General features: G+C 36.0%; 1 protein-coding gene across 1 annotated transcript in view; it reads right to left on the reverse strand.

Moving 5' to 3' along the window:
- USP53 (ubiquitin specific peptidase 53) overlaps positions 1-13,783 on the reverse strand; it is a 38,345-nt gene extending 24,562 nt beyond the window's left edge. The window contains exons 1-3 of the mRNA XM_061443718.1: positions 13,618-13,783; positions 5,024-5,691; positions 2,347-2,439 (exon numbers count right to left, since the gene is read on the reverse strand). Coding sequence (XP_061299702.1) covers positions 2,347-2,439; positions 5,024-5,167 — 237 coding nt within the window. The 5' untranslated portion in view covers positions 5,168-5,691; positions 13,618-13,783. The remainder of the gene's footprint in view (positions 1-2,346; positions 2,440-5,023; positions 5,692-13,617) is intronic.

Genomic DNA, 13,783 nt, shown 5'->3' on the forward strand with positions numbered 1-13,783 from the left:
GAAAAGAAAAGAGCATATTGAATTTCTGAAAGAAAAAGATAAATGGATTGAACTGAAGGAAACCAGAATTTATTGGCTATGCAGTTCACAGGAAAGGCCAATTTACATAAAATAACATCCTTTTCTGGGGAACAAGAATGGTTAAAATAGCCCAAGACCACAAAGAAAAAAAAAAACCTAGCCAAAACCCCACACTAAAACCAGAAAACAACCCAAGTTACCAAAATGCATCTTCATCCAGTATATACACTGCATGAAAATCAAAACACCATAGGTTCTGAACATAGAACAAACAGAAACACTCAACCAGTATCTCTAAAAAGCCAAGAAATAAAAATAAACAGTTGACATAATGACTGAGGACAGATACTTCCAAATGTGTTAACTACGATGTTTTGAGTTCAGTACCTAGGCTACTGGCCATGGAGTTATAAAGTGTTCAAGGCCAGGCTGGCCAGAGCCTTGGGTGACATGGTTTAGTGTGACATGTCCCTGCCCATGGCAGGGGGGTAGGAACTAGATGATCTTAAGGTCCTTTCCAACCGTATTCTATGATTCTATACTATTAAAAAAAATAACTAATTCCATTTTAACCAATTTCAGAACAGGCAGCAATACCACTGTTTAACAGCATTCTTGGGAATTGATCAGAATAGGAAGACTGTCCAGGCAACGCAAAATATTCAGGTACAGTAAGCTGTTTAGACAAATCACACACGGAGATGCATAATGGCAGTAAGCAATCCCTCAAGAACAGATACTTGAAAGAATAAAGAAAATTTAAAGTCCTCAATTACAGCTGCCTTATGAAGCAGCTGAAGCTAGTGTACTGCTTTGGAAAGTGACTTCAAGTGATGCAAACCTTAACCTTCTTCATACTGGAACCCAAAAAAATACAGGAAGAGAGAGGACATTAAGGTACAGCAAGTGGTATGTTCTGCTTGAAAAAAAAGCAGCACCTGGTCTTCACAAGCGCACCCTTAGAATAGAGCAATTCCTTACTAACAGGTTCAACTGCAACACACCACACTTCCTTCTTCATGTTTGAGCACACTGAAGTGACTACATTATTTTTACTATAATTTCAGCTATATGATTAGTCATTAAGACTATGTAGTGTAACACACACATTCCAGCAATTGCCATGCACCAATCCCTCTTCATTTCTTAAAGGTGGTTACAGCGCAACTTGGAAGACTGTGTGTGAACTTCATATGTAATATCGGTCAAATCAAAAGATCATAAAATTTACTATGTATTATATCAGATAGAGACATGAATCTCTGGACGCACAAAACTCTAGGAAACTGAAGATATAATCCCAAGACTGACACAGATTTTTTTCTGAAAACACAGGAATGCCTGAGTTATGATCTGGACTTTATGTACAAGTAATACATTTCAGTCTGTGAAACTCCCTAAGAATAAACTCGAAAATACTTGGGTTTATTCTCACCTACAATTTAGCATCATCAAAAAAACACTTCCTCAGTTAGCTACATTTTCAAATAATGTTTTCCTTTTAAGCTCCCTACAGATGAACAATTCCCAGTTCTGTATATTGCTATATCTACTACTGTATTTAAAGAACATTCTACAGCCCTGTATAGGAACCCCAGAAGTGTCTTTATTTTCAAATTGCAGTAAAAGTAGAAAGCACATACTACTAAAAACATACCTGTGTTTCCTCATTGGTATTTATACCCAAATGAAAGAGATATGCTTGCAGCTATTTCCCTAGTAACTGCAGACAGCCAAAGCAGTAAGAATATAACAGAATTTGACAGACTTCAGATGAGTTAACAAAATGGTTTGAAGCTAAGTTTTATGCGCTAGTAAAGATATGCAGATCTGACTTACTTTCTACACTAAACACAAAAAAGGTACCAGCTTTCATTAGTTTTCCAGTACTACTACCTTCCTTTCATTACTTCTAAACTGAACAATTATACTCTCCACCATCATCATGAACTACAGAATAAAAAGAATCTTGAGTACTTAACAGACAGTAATATAGTTATTGTAAAAGAACTGTTTTCAAACACTACAGGAAAGAACAAAAGCATACGTACATAAAAATATCTCCAAGAGGATAGCTAGAAATTTTCAAGTAAGTCTGTCTTTAAATAGGAAAACCGTTTTATGTATAAGCAGACAAATTTCTGTACTGTAAAATACCTTCTTTAAACACAATATTTGTTTCAAGTATCCTTAACTCTAAATTGTATATTCACACAAGAATGACTTAGTCAACCAGACATATACATGACAGGAATATAGATTTGTGACAATTACTTATTTTTCCCCTCATTTTGAAAGATAAGTCTTCCAAAAATTATTCTTTACCTTCAAAGCACAAAATATGCACGCATCTCCCTGACACACATGTCCAGTTAAACCTCTTAAACTTCGTCGAAAAACGTCAAGCTGCCACAACACCTATAAAAATAAAGTTTCACAGAACAGAAGTAATGAGTTCTGAAAGTTCTATGTTTAAAACAATAACATACAGTAATTTATTTTTTGTTTGTTTGGGGTTTTTTTGATTTCATATAATGTACTACTAGAGCATCATACTGCTACAAGAATTATGGTCCTTTTCCATTAGCTTGGTGAATAGTGGAAATGCAGTTGCATTTACCACTCAAAATTTAGATCTGTTTAAACTTTGTGAAACAATGGCAGACCATGTGTGGAAAAAAAGGTGAAGCACTCTTATGGAAACAAGTAGCAAGCTAAACTGTGTACAGAGATTCTAAGACTTCTTACGGCTTTACAAAAGAAGAAGGTAGCTATGGTTCTCTTTCTCATTCCCCCTCCCTCCTTTCGTACTTTCTTTCAAATAAAGAATAAAAAATATGGAAACTGAACTGCTGGGTAAAATGCAAGCATTATTTTGGGTTAAACCTATACTACATTCTTATGGTCTGTTACTAGAACAATTGCTGTAATGTATTTGTTTTTCCACATATCAAACTAACCCTGGGGCTTAATCAGGCCTGTTTCTACTTTTTATTTGTATAAGGGTAATGTCAGATTGGCTACACACACTACTTTCAGTAGCTGACGTCTTAAGTACATAATCTGTGCAGTAGTTCAGAAAGCTGAGAATTAAAAAAAACCCACAAACTTCCTCTTCCCCTTCAAAAATAAATTCCAAGAGGCACAGTAACAAATGCATATCCAGGTGAAAAACCTCAATCCTATCTATAAATATAAAATCTAAAACTAATTAGGATGCATTTGAAAATTAATATCTGAAACTCAGTTCTAAAGGGTGAACGTAAGTTAGAAGCAACACATTCCTCCTTGCAAAACAGCAGTCACCAATCAGCCACTGCTTCACAAACAGCAATAGGATGTGAAGTAGTAGGATTCTCTGAAACTATAACTAAAAATTATTTAGAATTTATTTTTAGGTCACTCTAAGTGAAAACAGCAAAACTGCAAGAGAAAATAGGTCAGACTGTTCCCACTGAATGTAAAACAGCAAACTCCTTCTACTAAATCTATTACATATATTTTAAGTTTATGCAGTTGCTATACACACCACATACAGATCTTTCCAATTTCCTATGTTTAAATCCATACTGTTTTTAAGAACTAGAGTGTTGTGGTTTTCTTTTGAAGGAAGCCAATGCAGCTATTTATAGCCCTTGCCAGTTTGGTAAATAATTTTGTACAATTTGATAACAATTAGGTCCAAAGTTTAAGCATTACAAAAAAGTACTTTGTTCTGCTCTTTATTTACAGAGTCTAGAAACTTGCTGCTGTTAATTTCCAAATTTAAAAAAAGACTACAATATAAACTTAGTTATTCATGGTATACCAATTTGCAGACTGTATAAAGACTAGCATTGCTCTGCCAGAGAATTAAGTAGATCCCTATATTCCCTGTCATAAGCAGGCTTGTAAAATATCAATTTTTCACCAGATATTGTCACTATTCCCAAGACATCTGAAGAGCCACCATTTTTTCAATTTCTGCTCAGAGCAGTATGTAAACAAACACATGCAAGAACTTGACAAGTAATACATATGCATATAAACAGTAAAAGAAATCTAAATCACATTTCTTTGGTATCAAATTTATCTCCTACTCTAATTCATAGAATCATAGAATGCTTAGGTTTGGAAAGGACTTTAAGATCATGTAGTTCCAAACCCCTTGCAACAGGCAGGGAGACCACACACTAGACCATGTTGCCCAAGGCTCTATCCAAGCTGGCCTTGAACACTGCCAGGGATGGGCCATTTATCACTTTGGGCGACCTGTTCCAGTGCCTCACCACCCTCACAGTAAAGAACTTTTTATATCTAACCTGAACTTTACCTGTTTCACTTTAAAACCATTCCCCCTTGTCCTATCACTACAGTCTTTCCTGTTAGAATCAAAGCTTTCAGCTATACATGCATCTTCTGATATGTCCCAGAACAACGGGCTTGTGCTAATTTCGAGAAAAGAGTATTTTAATAAAAACAGTGTCCTATTCAATACAAATAGTAGTACTGACTGCCCCACATTAAAAAATATCTCAGATTTTGATAGGTAACAAACTTATGTTTGACAGAAACATTAGTTTAAAAATTCAGCAGCAAGTTTTAAAGTTAATGAGTCATGAGTTTCCAGATACAAAATGGAAGTATTTCTGATATTCTTAAAGCATGCAAACAAAACAACACTGTAATCTTTTGCAAAATTAAATACTTAATACTCAATTTCTTGAAATTAAATATTAAATATGATTATTTCCATGGAGTAGTCTTTTCTACAGTTGCCACATTTCCTTCCTCCCCTTGCCTTAGGAAAATCGATTCCACACAGACATGCTTTTCTGTCTCACTTGGAATCATTAAGAAGTTTAACCAAGAACTGAATTTAACACTATTGAAATTTCCTGTAGAATACACATACTGCAATATGAATTATAAGAACAGCATTGCCAAAAGAACACTTTCCCTACTGTGACCATCTAAGCTGCTATAAAAGCAAAACTGTTAATAAAACAAGTTGTTTTCTTACCTGAACAGCACTATTAAGAAAGCAGCTGTTTTGTCCTGGTTCATTTAATAAGCCTTTTGTAGGGGCCAGGGACAGTATACTTCCAGGCTGATAAACTCTTCCAAGGTTACCCCCAGGTTTTCTTAAGAATTTCACCCATGCCATTATTTTTTAGTCTTTGTAACTGCAATATTTACACTTAAATAATTAAGGGTACGATGGGTGCAAGGCAAAGAAGAAGGTCCTATGAGAATTACTCTAAAATCATGGTGTTCCATTCAGCTCTATACAACAGTAACCAGTCAGAGGTTTAAGTCTGTTTCCAGGAGCTGCTGTCAGCCATCTACCACGATCAGTGTCTCAGTCAAAATACAGATGTATAAAATCTTTAACTCTCAGACTTAAAGAAAACCAAAAGGTGTCCAGTTAAGTTTAAAACGTGTGAAAAAGTTATCAGAAGTTCTTATTAAGCAAATAGCACAGTAACTGACTTCTCCTTCCAGGGATATCAATTAAGTATTCCTATAAATCACCAGCTGTATTACATTTAAAAAATGGAAAGTTCTTAACAGTAGTTATATTCCTGTTCTCTCATTCTCTTCCATCTTCTTTTTACTTTTAACTGTGACCCATGAAATACATTCCAGTTTAGAAGACTCCATGTTTATTTCATTCTCTTTCCAGTGAATCTGAAATAAGAAAAAAAAAAAAAAAGAAAGAAAAAAAACCAGAAAATATAAAAATACAGTTTCCAAAAGGTTAAATCCTCCAAGGTCAGGAAAGGGATCATGGGCAAAACAACCTCCTAACCTAAAGGTAGGTGCAACAATAACCAGGGAAGAAGAAAAGAAACAACTGCCACCTAAAAGTTGTTTTAAAGGTGAAAAAAAAAGTATTTTATGTCATAATCATTTCTCTCCCAACTTACTAGACCTCTAAAAACCATGATAAAATTACTCTAATGGTTGTGCTAATGATATGCAACTGCTTATAAAAAGAACACATATCACATGAATTTTCTCTGAATCTCCAAGTCTTAATAAAAAGACTGCCAAGTGTTTTTATCCAACACTTGAAAGCCTAAGATGGTTTTGATTTCAATATCCTAGCAAATCACACAAACCAATACATATTTCTGTGCCTGAAGATTACTAAAATGTACAGATTGTCAGCTAATACTCAGCTTTCAAAAAATTGTATTAAATATCACATAAATACTTTATTAGCCTGGTTGTATTCTTACAGCATCCTGAAAAACATAGCAAATAACAAAGCAAGAGTATTCCAGTAGATGCCCCAATAACCGATTCTAAGATTTTCGAATTCCAGCAGTTAAGTTGTTTCTCTTATTGCTGAAGGTGCATGTTTAAAGCTAAATGACTCATCATCCGAAACATCACAGGCATATATAAAGGCCATGCAGTCATCACCTCATAACAATGGACTGTTCAATCAGTTTAGCATAACTATTTAATCACTACACAAAAATTTTAAGTAACTGCACAGAGCAGAATAAAGTTAAAGGAAAACAATAAAGGCTGCATATTTGTGGAGAGGAAAAAAAAAGGGGGGGGGATTGAAATTATGGCCTCACATTACAACCAAAATATTCACTTAAATTTTACAAGCATGTGAAATAGGCAGACTTCTCACTATAATCTTTTTCAACTGTGCAAGCCTTTCAAGATTGGTGAGCAGCATTAAAACACAAAAATAAAGTTTCTAACTGGAACATTGGATAAATTAAAAGCTAACTTTTCCCAGCTCAGAACGACCAACACCACATTAGCAAACAGTTCTACAAGTATTGTACAGTTGGGATACCACAGAAACAAATCGTATGACTTCCAAAAATACCTGCAGGCAATCTTGCACCCCTAAAACTATTGTCCTTTTATTTAAAAGGAACATTAGTACTTGCCTGCATTATAAAAAATAATAATAAAAAAAATGTATAAAAATCACTAACTGGAACCTAACCAAAAGTCCCTTCTGCCCCACGTATAATCAGATGTTTTTGTTTGTTTACTGATGTTACTGTACCTCACCCATAAGTAATTTGATGTAATAATACTGGAAATATTAAGTGCGATTTGTGACAGCACTGAGGAAGAAGTCTCCAATCTAACTGGAAACTGACCTTGACAGAATATCATGTGGTAATTTTGTTTTCTTTGTTTACTTCAATAAACATAGAAAGTAAAAAAAAAAAAAAAAAGGTAGCGAGTAACTGGAAACACGTATTAGCTTAAGATCTTATCCGAACCTTAATTAAAAGGAGTATCAATTTCAATTTTTTCCCCCCACATGAAAGTCGAATTGCTCCACAGTGTAACACCCATTTTTCCACAAAGGGCCAAACTCTTAAGAAAATCGGGACAGAGGTGAAAGTGAGAGTAAAACAAAGATTAGCACAGAAAAAGATGAAAGATTCTTTGAAGTCAGGTATGCAGAAGTGTTAACATGGTATCTGCACAGAGCAATTAAACGCAAGAAAATATTTTCACAAGTGTTTGAAAAGTTTGAAAAGTTTCAAACTTTTGTTTGAAACATTTCAGTTTTTTGTGTGAAAGTTTCAGTACAGTACATTAATAGAAAACAATGAATCACTACAGTAAAGAGGAGTCAAGTAAAAAATGTAAGATGTATAGCTGTTTGTAATCAGATACATATATATGAACACATATAAAAGAAATGTATTCAAGAAGCTAATACCACGCATCAAAAGCACTTAGTAATATGATGCATTATTTGGCCCAAAAAGTCTCCTGCTGTCACAGGGAATCATAACTTTTAACTGCTAAGGATGACATCAGAAATATAACTAAAAAAAAAAAAAAACCCACCAAACAACACCCCCAAAACTTCAAAAACTAAACAAAAAAAAAAGCCAAACAAACCCAAACAACCCAGAAAAATCTTCCATTAAACTCTTTCAACCACCAAATACTTTCTACTGATTTCTGATTTAGTATTTCTCTATTCATATTGAAAAACTGACCCAATACATTTTTGTCAGAGAAAGAACCTTCCCCTTGACATACTAGAAAATCTGCTTGAGCATGCATTTTATTGGTGATACAGGGTTCCTGATTCCACTTTATATAGTTTCCCATATGGAGAATTGTGTACCGTTTTCTCCCCCCTCCTGCTCCTGTCCCAGAAGACAAAACTGATGTTAAGATGAACTATATTTGGTAATCAGCGATGTCAAACTGGGTACAATGAAGAGTTAAAAACAGGAAAGAGACTGGACTGGAATAGTACAGATGGCCTGTGCTACCCATAAAGGTGTGAAGCATATTTGCATGACAATGCATGCTTGAGGTGTCCCTCATTGTGCTCTTACCTTTGAGAGGGCAAGAGCAACAGGATCAAAACAGTGAGGCAGAAACACTAGGCTTGCTGTCAAGTCTCCCAACTGAATACACTACATCTCTCATCTCCAAAACTGCTTATGCACTGGTACCTCACCAACAGTGGCAATTCAGCAAACCTGTGCCCGCTGTCTGCATTTCATGTAGAGATTGCTCAGCATACAGCAGCCAAAATAAGGGAGCTCTTCCAGAACAATTTAAGACAAAGAGTACTCAATCACTAAGAACTCCTAGAAAGTAATTCTGTCTTGCATTTCAGGGATGCTTGGAAGTATTGTGTACAGTTCTGGTGTCCTCAACATAAAAAGGACATGGAGCTGCTGGAGCAAGTGCAGAGGAGGGCCACGAGGAGGAGGAGGAGACTGGAGCACCTCCCATACAAATAAAGGCTGAGAAAGTTGGGGCTGTTCAGCCTGGGGAAGAGAAGCTGCTTGGAGACATCAGAGCAGTCTTCCAGTACCTGAAGGGGGCCTATAAGGATGCTGGGGAGGGACTCTTCATTAGGGACTGTAGTGGTAGGACAAGGGGTAATATGTTCAAACTCAAACAGGGGAAGTTCAGGTTAGATATAAGGAAGAAGTTCTTTACTGTAAGGGTGGTGAGGCACTGGAATGGGTTGCCCAAGGAAGCTGTGAATGCTCCATCCCTGGCAATGTTCAAGGCCACGTTGGGCAGTCTTGGGGTGATATGGTTCAGTGCAAGGTGTCCCTGCCCACAGCAGAGGGGTTGGAACTAGATGATCTTAAGGTCCTTTCCAACCCTAACTATTCTATGACTCTAAGCATTTACCTGCTGGGCTGGGTTTCAGAAAAGTTAATCATTCACTGCAAAAAAATAAAAATAGTAATTAAAAAATAATTTAAAAAATGGTTCTGGGTTATCACTATGTTACCGTCACATTTCATTACGATGCTGTATAATTTCACATTCACAAAGTTGTGAATAAAAACAATTCCAGCTATTACACCAGGCAAGCGCACACAATCTTATCCTAATAAATTGGAGGATACATTCATTGTACAGTTTTCATATCTGGGCCAGATACTAATTTTCCAGAACACTGATATTTTATTCATATGGCCTCTGTTAAGTACCCACAACATTAGTACACCTTTTCCTGAAAATTTAAATACACCACCAGAAAGATCAGAAGCTACTTAAATATTATTTCACTCCAACCATCTTAAATTACTTTTTCCATAAATTAATTCTTTAAACTGCATAGGTCAAACTAAACATACTTCCTCCTCCAACAATTCAAACAATCCAAATATATAAGAAAAAGCAAGAAGGGCATGTCAGAAAGGTATTCCATCTAAAAGATCTCTCTGTACTTCTCAACCAGAACTTCGCACCAAATGGGTACTCAAGTCCCCCTACTATACTCTTTCGCCCCCCAAATGGTCATTCAACCCAAGGAACAGAGAGAAGCTGTGAAATAATACTATCTTGACACAGAGTTCTCTAGAGGGGCACTGTAGATGAGCCTTCCAATGGTGCCATAAGCAATGTGACTAACTTATGTCATCCATTTGTCATCACAGCCCTAAGGAGACAAAGTTTAGACTAGCATCTTGGTTTTAAATTTACAACATGCAAGCATATCAAAGTCTGAGTTTGTTAAAAAAAAAAAAAAAGGCCTTCAGATTAAAGGGATCAGTTTTGGATGACTGTTTCCAACCAAAGGCACTCAACAAAGGCTATGAACTCTCCAAATCAACATCCATTTTAAAGCCTAAATTCTCCTACCTCACCTACCTCTGAAGAGCAGACACTGTTCTTCAGTCATCAATGATCTCAACAAGCACATGGCCACCTTCTGTTGTGCAGCCTTACGGAACAAAATATATGCCTGCCACAAATTTCCAGCCGCTTGCCTCTATAGCTTCTAGAAGAACAGACATGCTAGTCAGCAGAAACACATGTTACCACCAGTTCTGCTGCTATACCCTAGCACACAAGTAACTGCAACCATCACAATCTTTTCAATATAACAAGTAATGTCACTGAATCAGCTTACAAATCAGCAGTCACTATTTTACCTAAACAAGTAACTTCTACAAGCAGATTTAGGTTTAGGAATCTTTGATACTCATTTAGATAAAACTGTTGAGATAAACAGCGGAGATAAAGTCTGAATACTGAAACTATCAATGCTTGGCTTCTGATAGTTTTACGTCTCACAGCTGAGTTCTCATGTGGTTTTCTACCTACTTGGGGATTTTGCCACCTCTGCTCCTTATTTCTTCTTATAAGGTCTCTCTCTTCCAGCCAGCTGCCTGTTTTCATGTACTTTGTAAGTACATTATCATTTATAAGACTTCTAGACCTTCCATCAAATCAGGTGGAAACTTGCGATGGGTTCAGAAGTTGTTGGCTCTGTGTATCTCTGAAATTTGCCTGAAGAATCATTATTTACATCTTCTTAGCTTCATTTTGCAACTCCTTGAAGTGTGTTGCATGACTACTGGCAAAGCTTTTTCATTCCCAATGCTAAGCTTACTTTTAAGCAACACAGTTTCTTTGCTTCTGCTTGGAAGTTCACACTTCTGTGCTGAGCCTGGCAACCTACTCAATGGTCTGACAACTGTGGTAAATCAATTTCTAAAGTAATATATGTTAAAACCTAGGAATTCCAGTACAAAACAAAAAAAAAAAAGGAAGAAAGAATAATTAAATGCATTACAATGTAATATGCTTATGATGGGAACCAAATAGAGTTTTCTGCAGCAAACCAACATTATGGAAACTGTGGTTGCTCTCTCTTCCTCAACAGAATGAAATCAATCAAAATTTCAACAATGTACAAGAATTTTATTGTTTTCCTCAGCTCAGAAGTTTTCATTTAAAATTGCCAAATTTGGTCAAGAACAAAAATTTGATTTGTACTGTGATGGTATTTTGAGAGTTCACTCAATTTTTTTGGTCCCTGCACAAATCCTGTCTCCTTGCACCTTTACCATCATGTTGAACTGTATATATCAGGAGATCTTTTTTGCCATAAGATACACCTAATGCTTTTAGTAATCACCAGTCTTTGTCTTTGAAAATTATACTATTCACTGCAAAAACTGACAAGGAAATATGTTAACATGCAAATTCTCACTATCTGAAACACCAGAGAAAATAACCTTCATCATTAGCACCTATATACAACACACACAACATGAAACAAGAACACCACTGTAAAACGGTGCGGGGAGTGGGGGAAAGCAAATTATATTCCTAGCAGTGACAATTAACCAGTAGCCTTGATTTTGTGGGCCATTTGCAAGTATACCAGCCAGTGGTATTGGCCTGACACATTCTTTCTGCCTCCAGTCACTAACTCATTAAGTCCCCAAGAGACAAAAACAGCGTTTGAGGGTTATCACTTCTAGAAATTCTTCCAACCAATCTCTGACAGTTTTAAACCCAGGTTTGGTTCTTTTTTTCTATTTTGAAGGCCTTTATCATCTCTTCTTCAGCCCTGATCCATTTAACTGTTCCTCATATGTCAAACGACTGCTCTTGTATGCACACTTCTCTGTATCCCTTCAAGATGGGAGAACTAGAAGAGTAGATGCTTTCCCAGACGGGTTTTGTATAAGCACAGATTATTTTTTTTTTTTAAGCTGTTCCAATAAAAACTTTCCTGTTTGCATCAAAACCAAAACAACAGGTTCACAGCCCAGCATCTCTGGGCTGTCATAACTAGACAACTTTAGAAATACCTACAATAGGAACTCTGAGTAAAGATCTCAAAGAGTACAAATTCCGAACCCATGACATGGGCCAGCATCTGCAGTTAATCATCACACAGAAACAACAGAGAAGGTTTTTGTTTCTCCATCTTCCTATTCCTTTACAAAGTGCTTTGTTCTGAGACTACCACGTACTCTTTCTTGAACCTCAGAAAGATAGAAGGTATCTCTACAGTCATAATTGTCACACTTGCCTACTTTTCCCAGTTAACTGTGTCCATAAACTATAACCATGCTTTCAGTTTTCTTTGTAGATGCTTGACCATGAATAGAAGTGTAAAACACTGAAGTTCTGTTCCTTCCCAAAAAGTGTTCTGTTTCTTAAGTTACCAGGAACAAAAACATAACTGAGTTACAAGGAAAAGCAATATGAGCATAGTCTTCAAGGCAACACGTATTTTATTGGTTTGACCAAAAGAAAAAACAAAAACAAACCCTGAATCGTTACACTTCCTAAATTTCTTCATGAAAAATCTGTACAAGACCTTTGCACCAATATTTCACTCAGTTCACACATCTAAAATTCTTATCCAGTTGCTGTCCCTGTTACAGCCTCAACTCAAGTCTCATTTACCTGGCTAACACCAGTTTGTTTCTGCTTAAGCCATGAGGACAATTTTTAGTAACTCTCTGAACAGACTTCATTCCCATCACTACACCCCTCATGTGACTGAATGGTTCTACTCTACCAAGAGGCATTAACCAAGGAAAAATCAAAGTGTTGCTACTGAGATCTTAGGAAGCAATGTAATCAAAACACGATAGTGCTAATACTCTGACCCTGAAGTCCCATGGGTCTCATACCCAAACAATTCTGTTAGGAGTACATCACATATGTCCTATGACTGACAAAGATCGTGCACTATCAACTTCTGATATTAAAGTGCACATTTTCGTATTTTACTGTCAACATCCCACTGGTCCAGGATAACTTTTTACACAAGTAACTTAAAAAACAAACCTAAAGAAAACAGTAAATATATCCTACTTTGAAATAATTTGTTAGGGGAGGAAAGGACTATGTATCATTTGATAAGGATAATTAATTTACTTATAAATTACATTATATATAGTTTATACATTTATATAACATGAGCTTTCACTATTTTAACATCTAAAATTACCCTTATACAAAAACAGAACAGTTAATACTAGAGTCAGAGGGGGAAGGGGATACTGCATCAGTCAGGCACAGTGCTGTTTATGTGATTAAGTTTTTCTCTCTTAAAATAATCCCAGTAGCTTCAAAGTTAAGAAGGGATTTTTTAAAATATATTTTTGCATGTACATGTAATGTAAAACATTAAGTAGAGATATGAAAAACTGAGACTTATTGTGGGAATGGAAAAATACATGTTGAAAGAGTGAGACATATTTCCGTTCAAAAGCTGACTTGAAATTATTTGCATTGAAAATCAAAGCAAACGATAAACTCAGATGAGAGGCTAAACATACAATTTGCATACATCTCTCTACATGCCTCGGAAATTCTTACCTGTACGAACACAGCAAATAACACAGCCTCCAAATCCTGTAAACTGATTAAATTTCAAACGGCTCCATACTACCTGTACTGGCATTTCCTGTTCTAAACACCCTCTGAAAACACTTCAGAGAAACTGCCTGATGGGCATGTGACTACCAAGTTAAACATTAGGTTC

The sequence above is a fragment of the Pezoporus flaviventris genome, unplaced genomic scaffold (genome assembly GCF_033815535.1).
Source record: "Pezoporus flaviventris isolate CSIRO_AGI_PZ_B2104156 unplaced genomic scaffold, CSIRO_AGI_Pfla_v1 ptg000002l, whole genome shotgun sequence".
Taxonomy (NCBI): domain Eukaryota; kingdom Metazoa; phylum Chordata; class Aves; order Psittaciformes; family Psittacidae; genus Pezoporus; species Pezoporus flaviventris.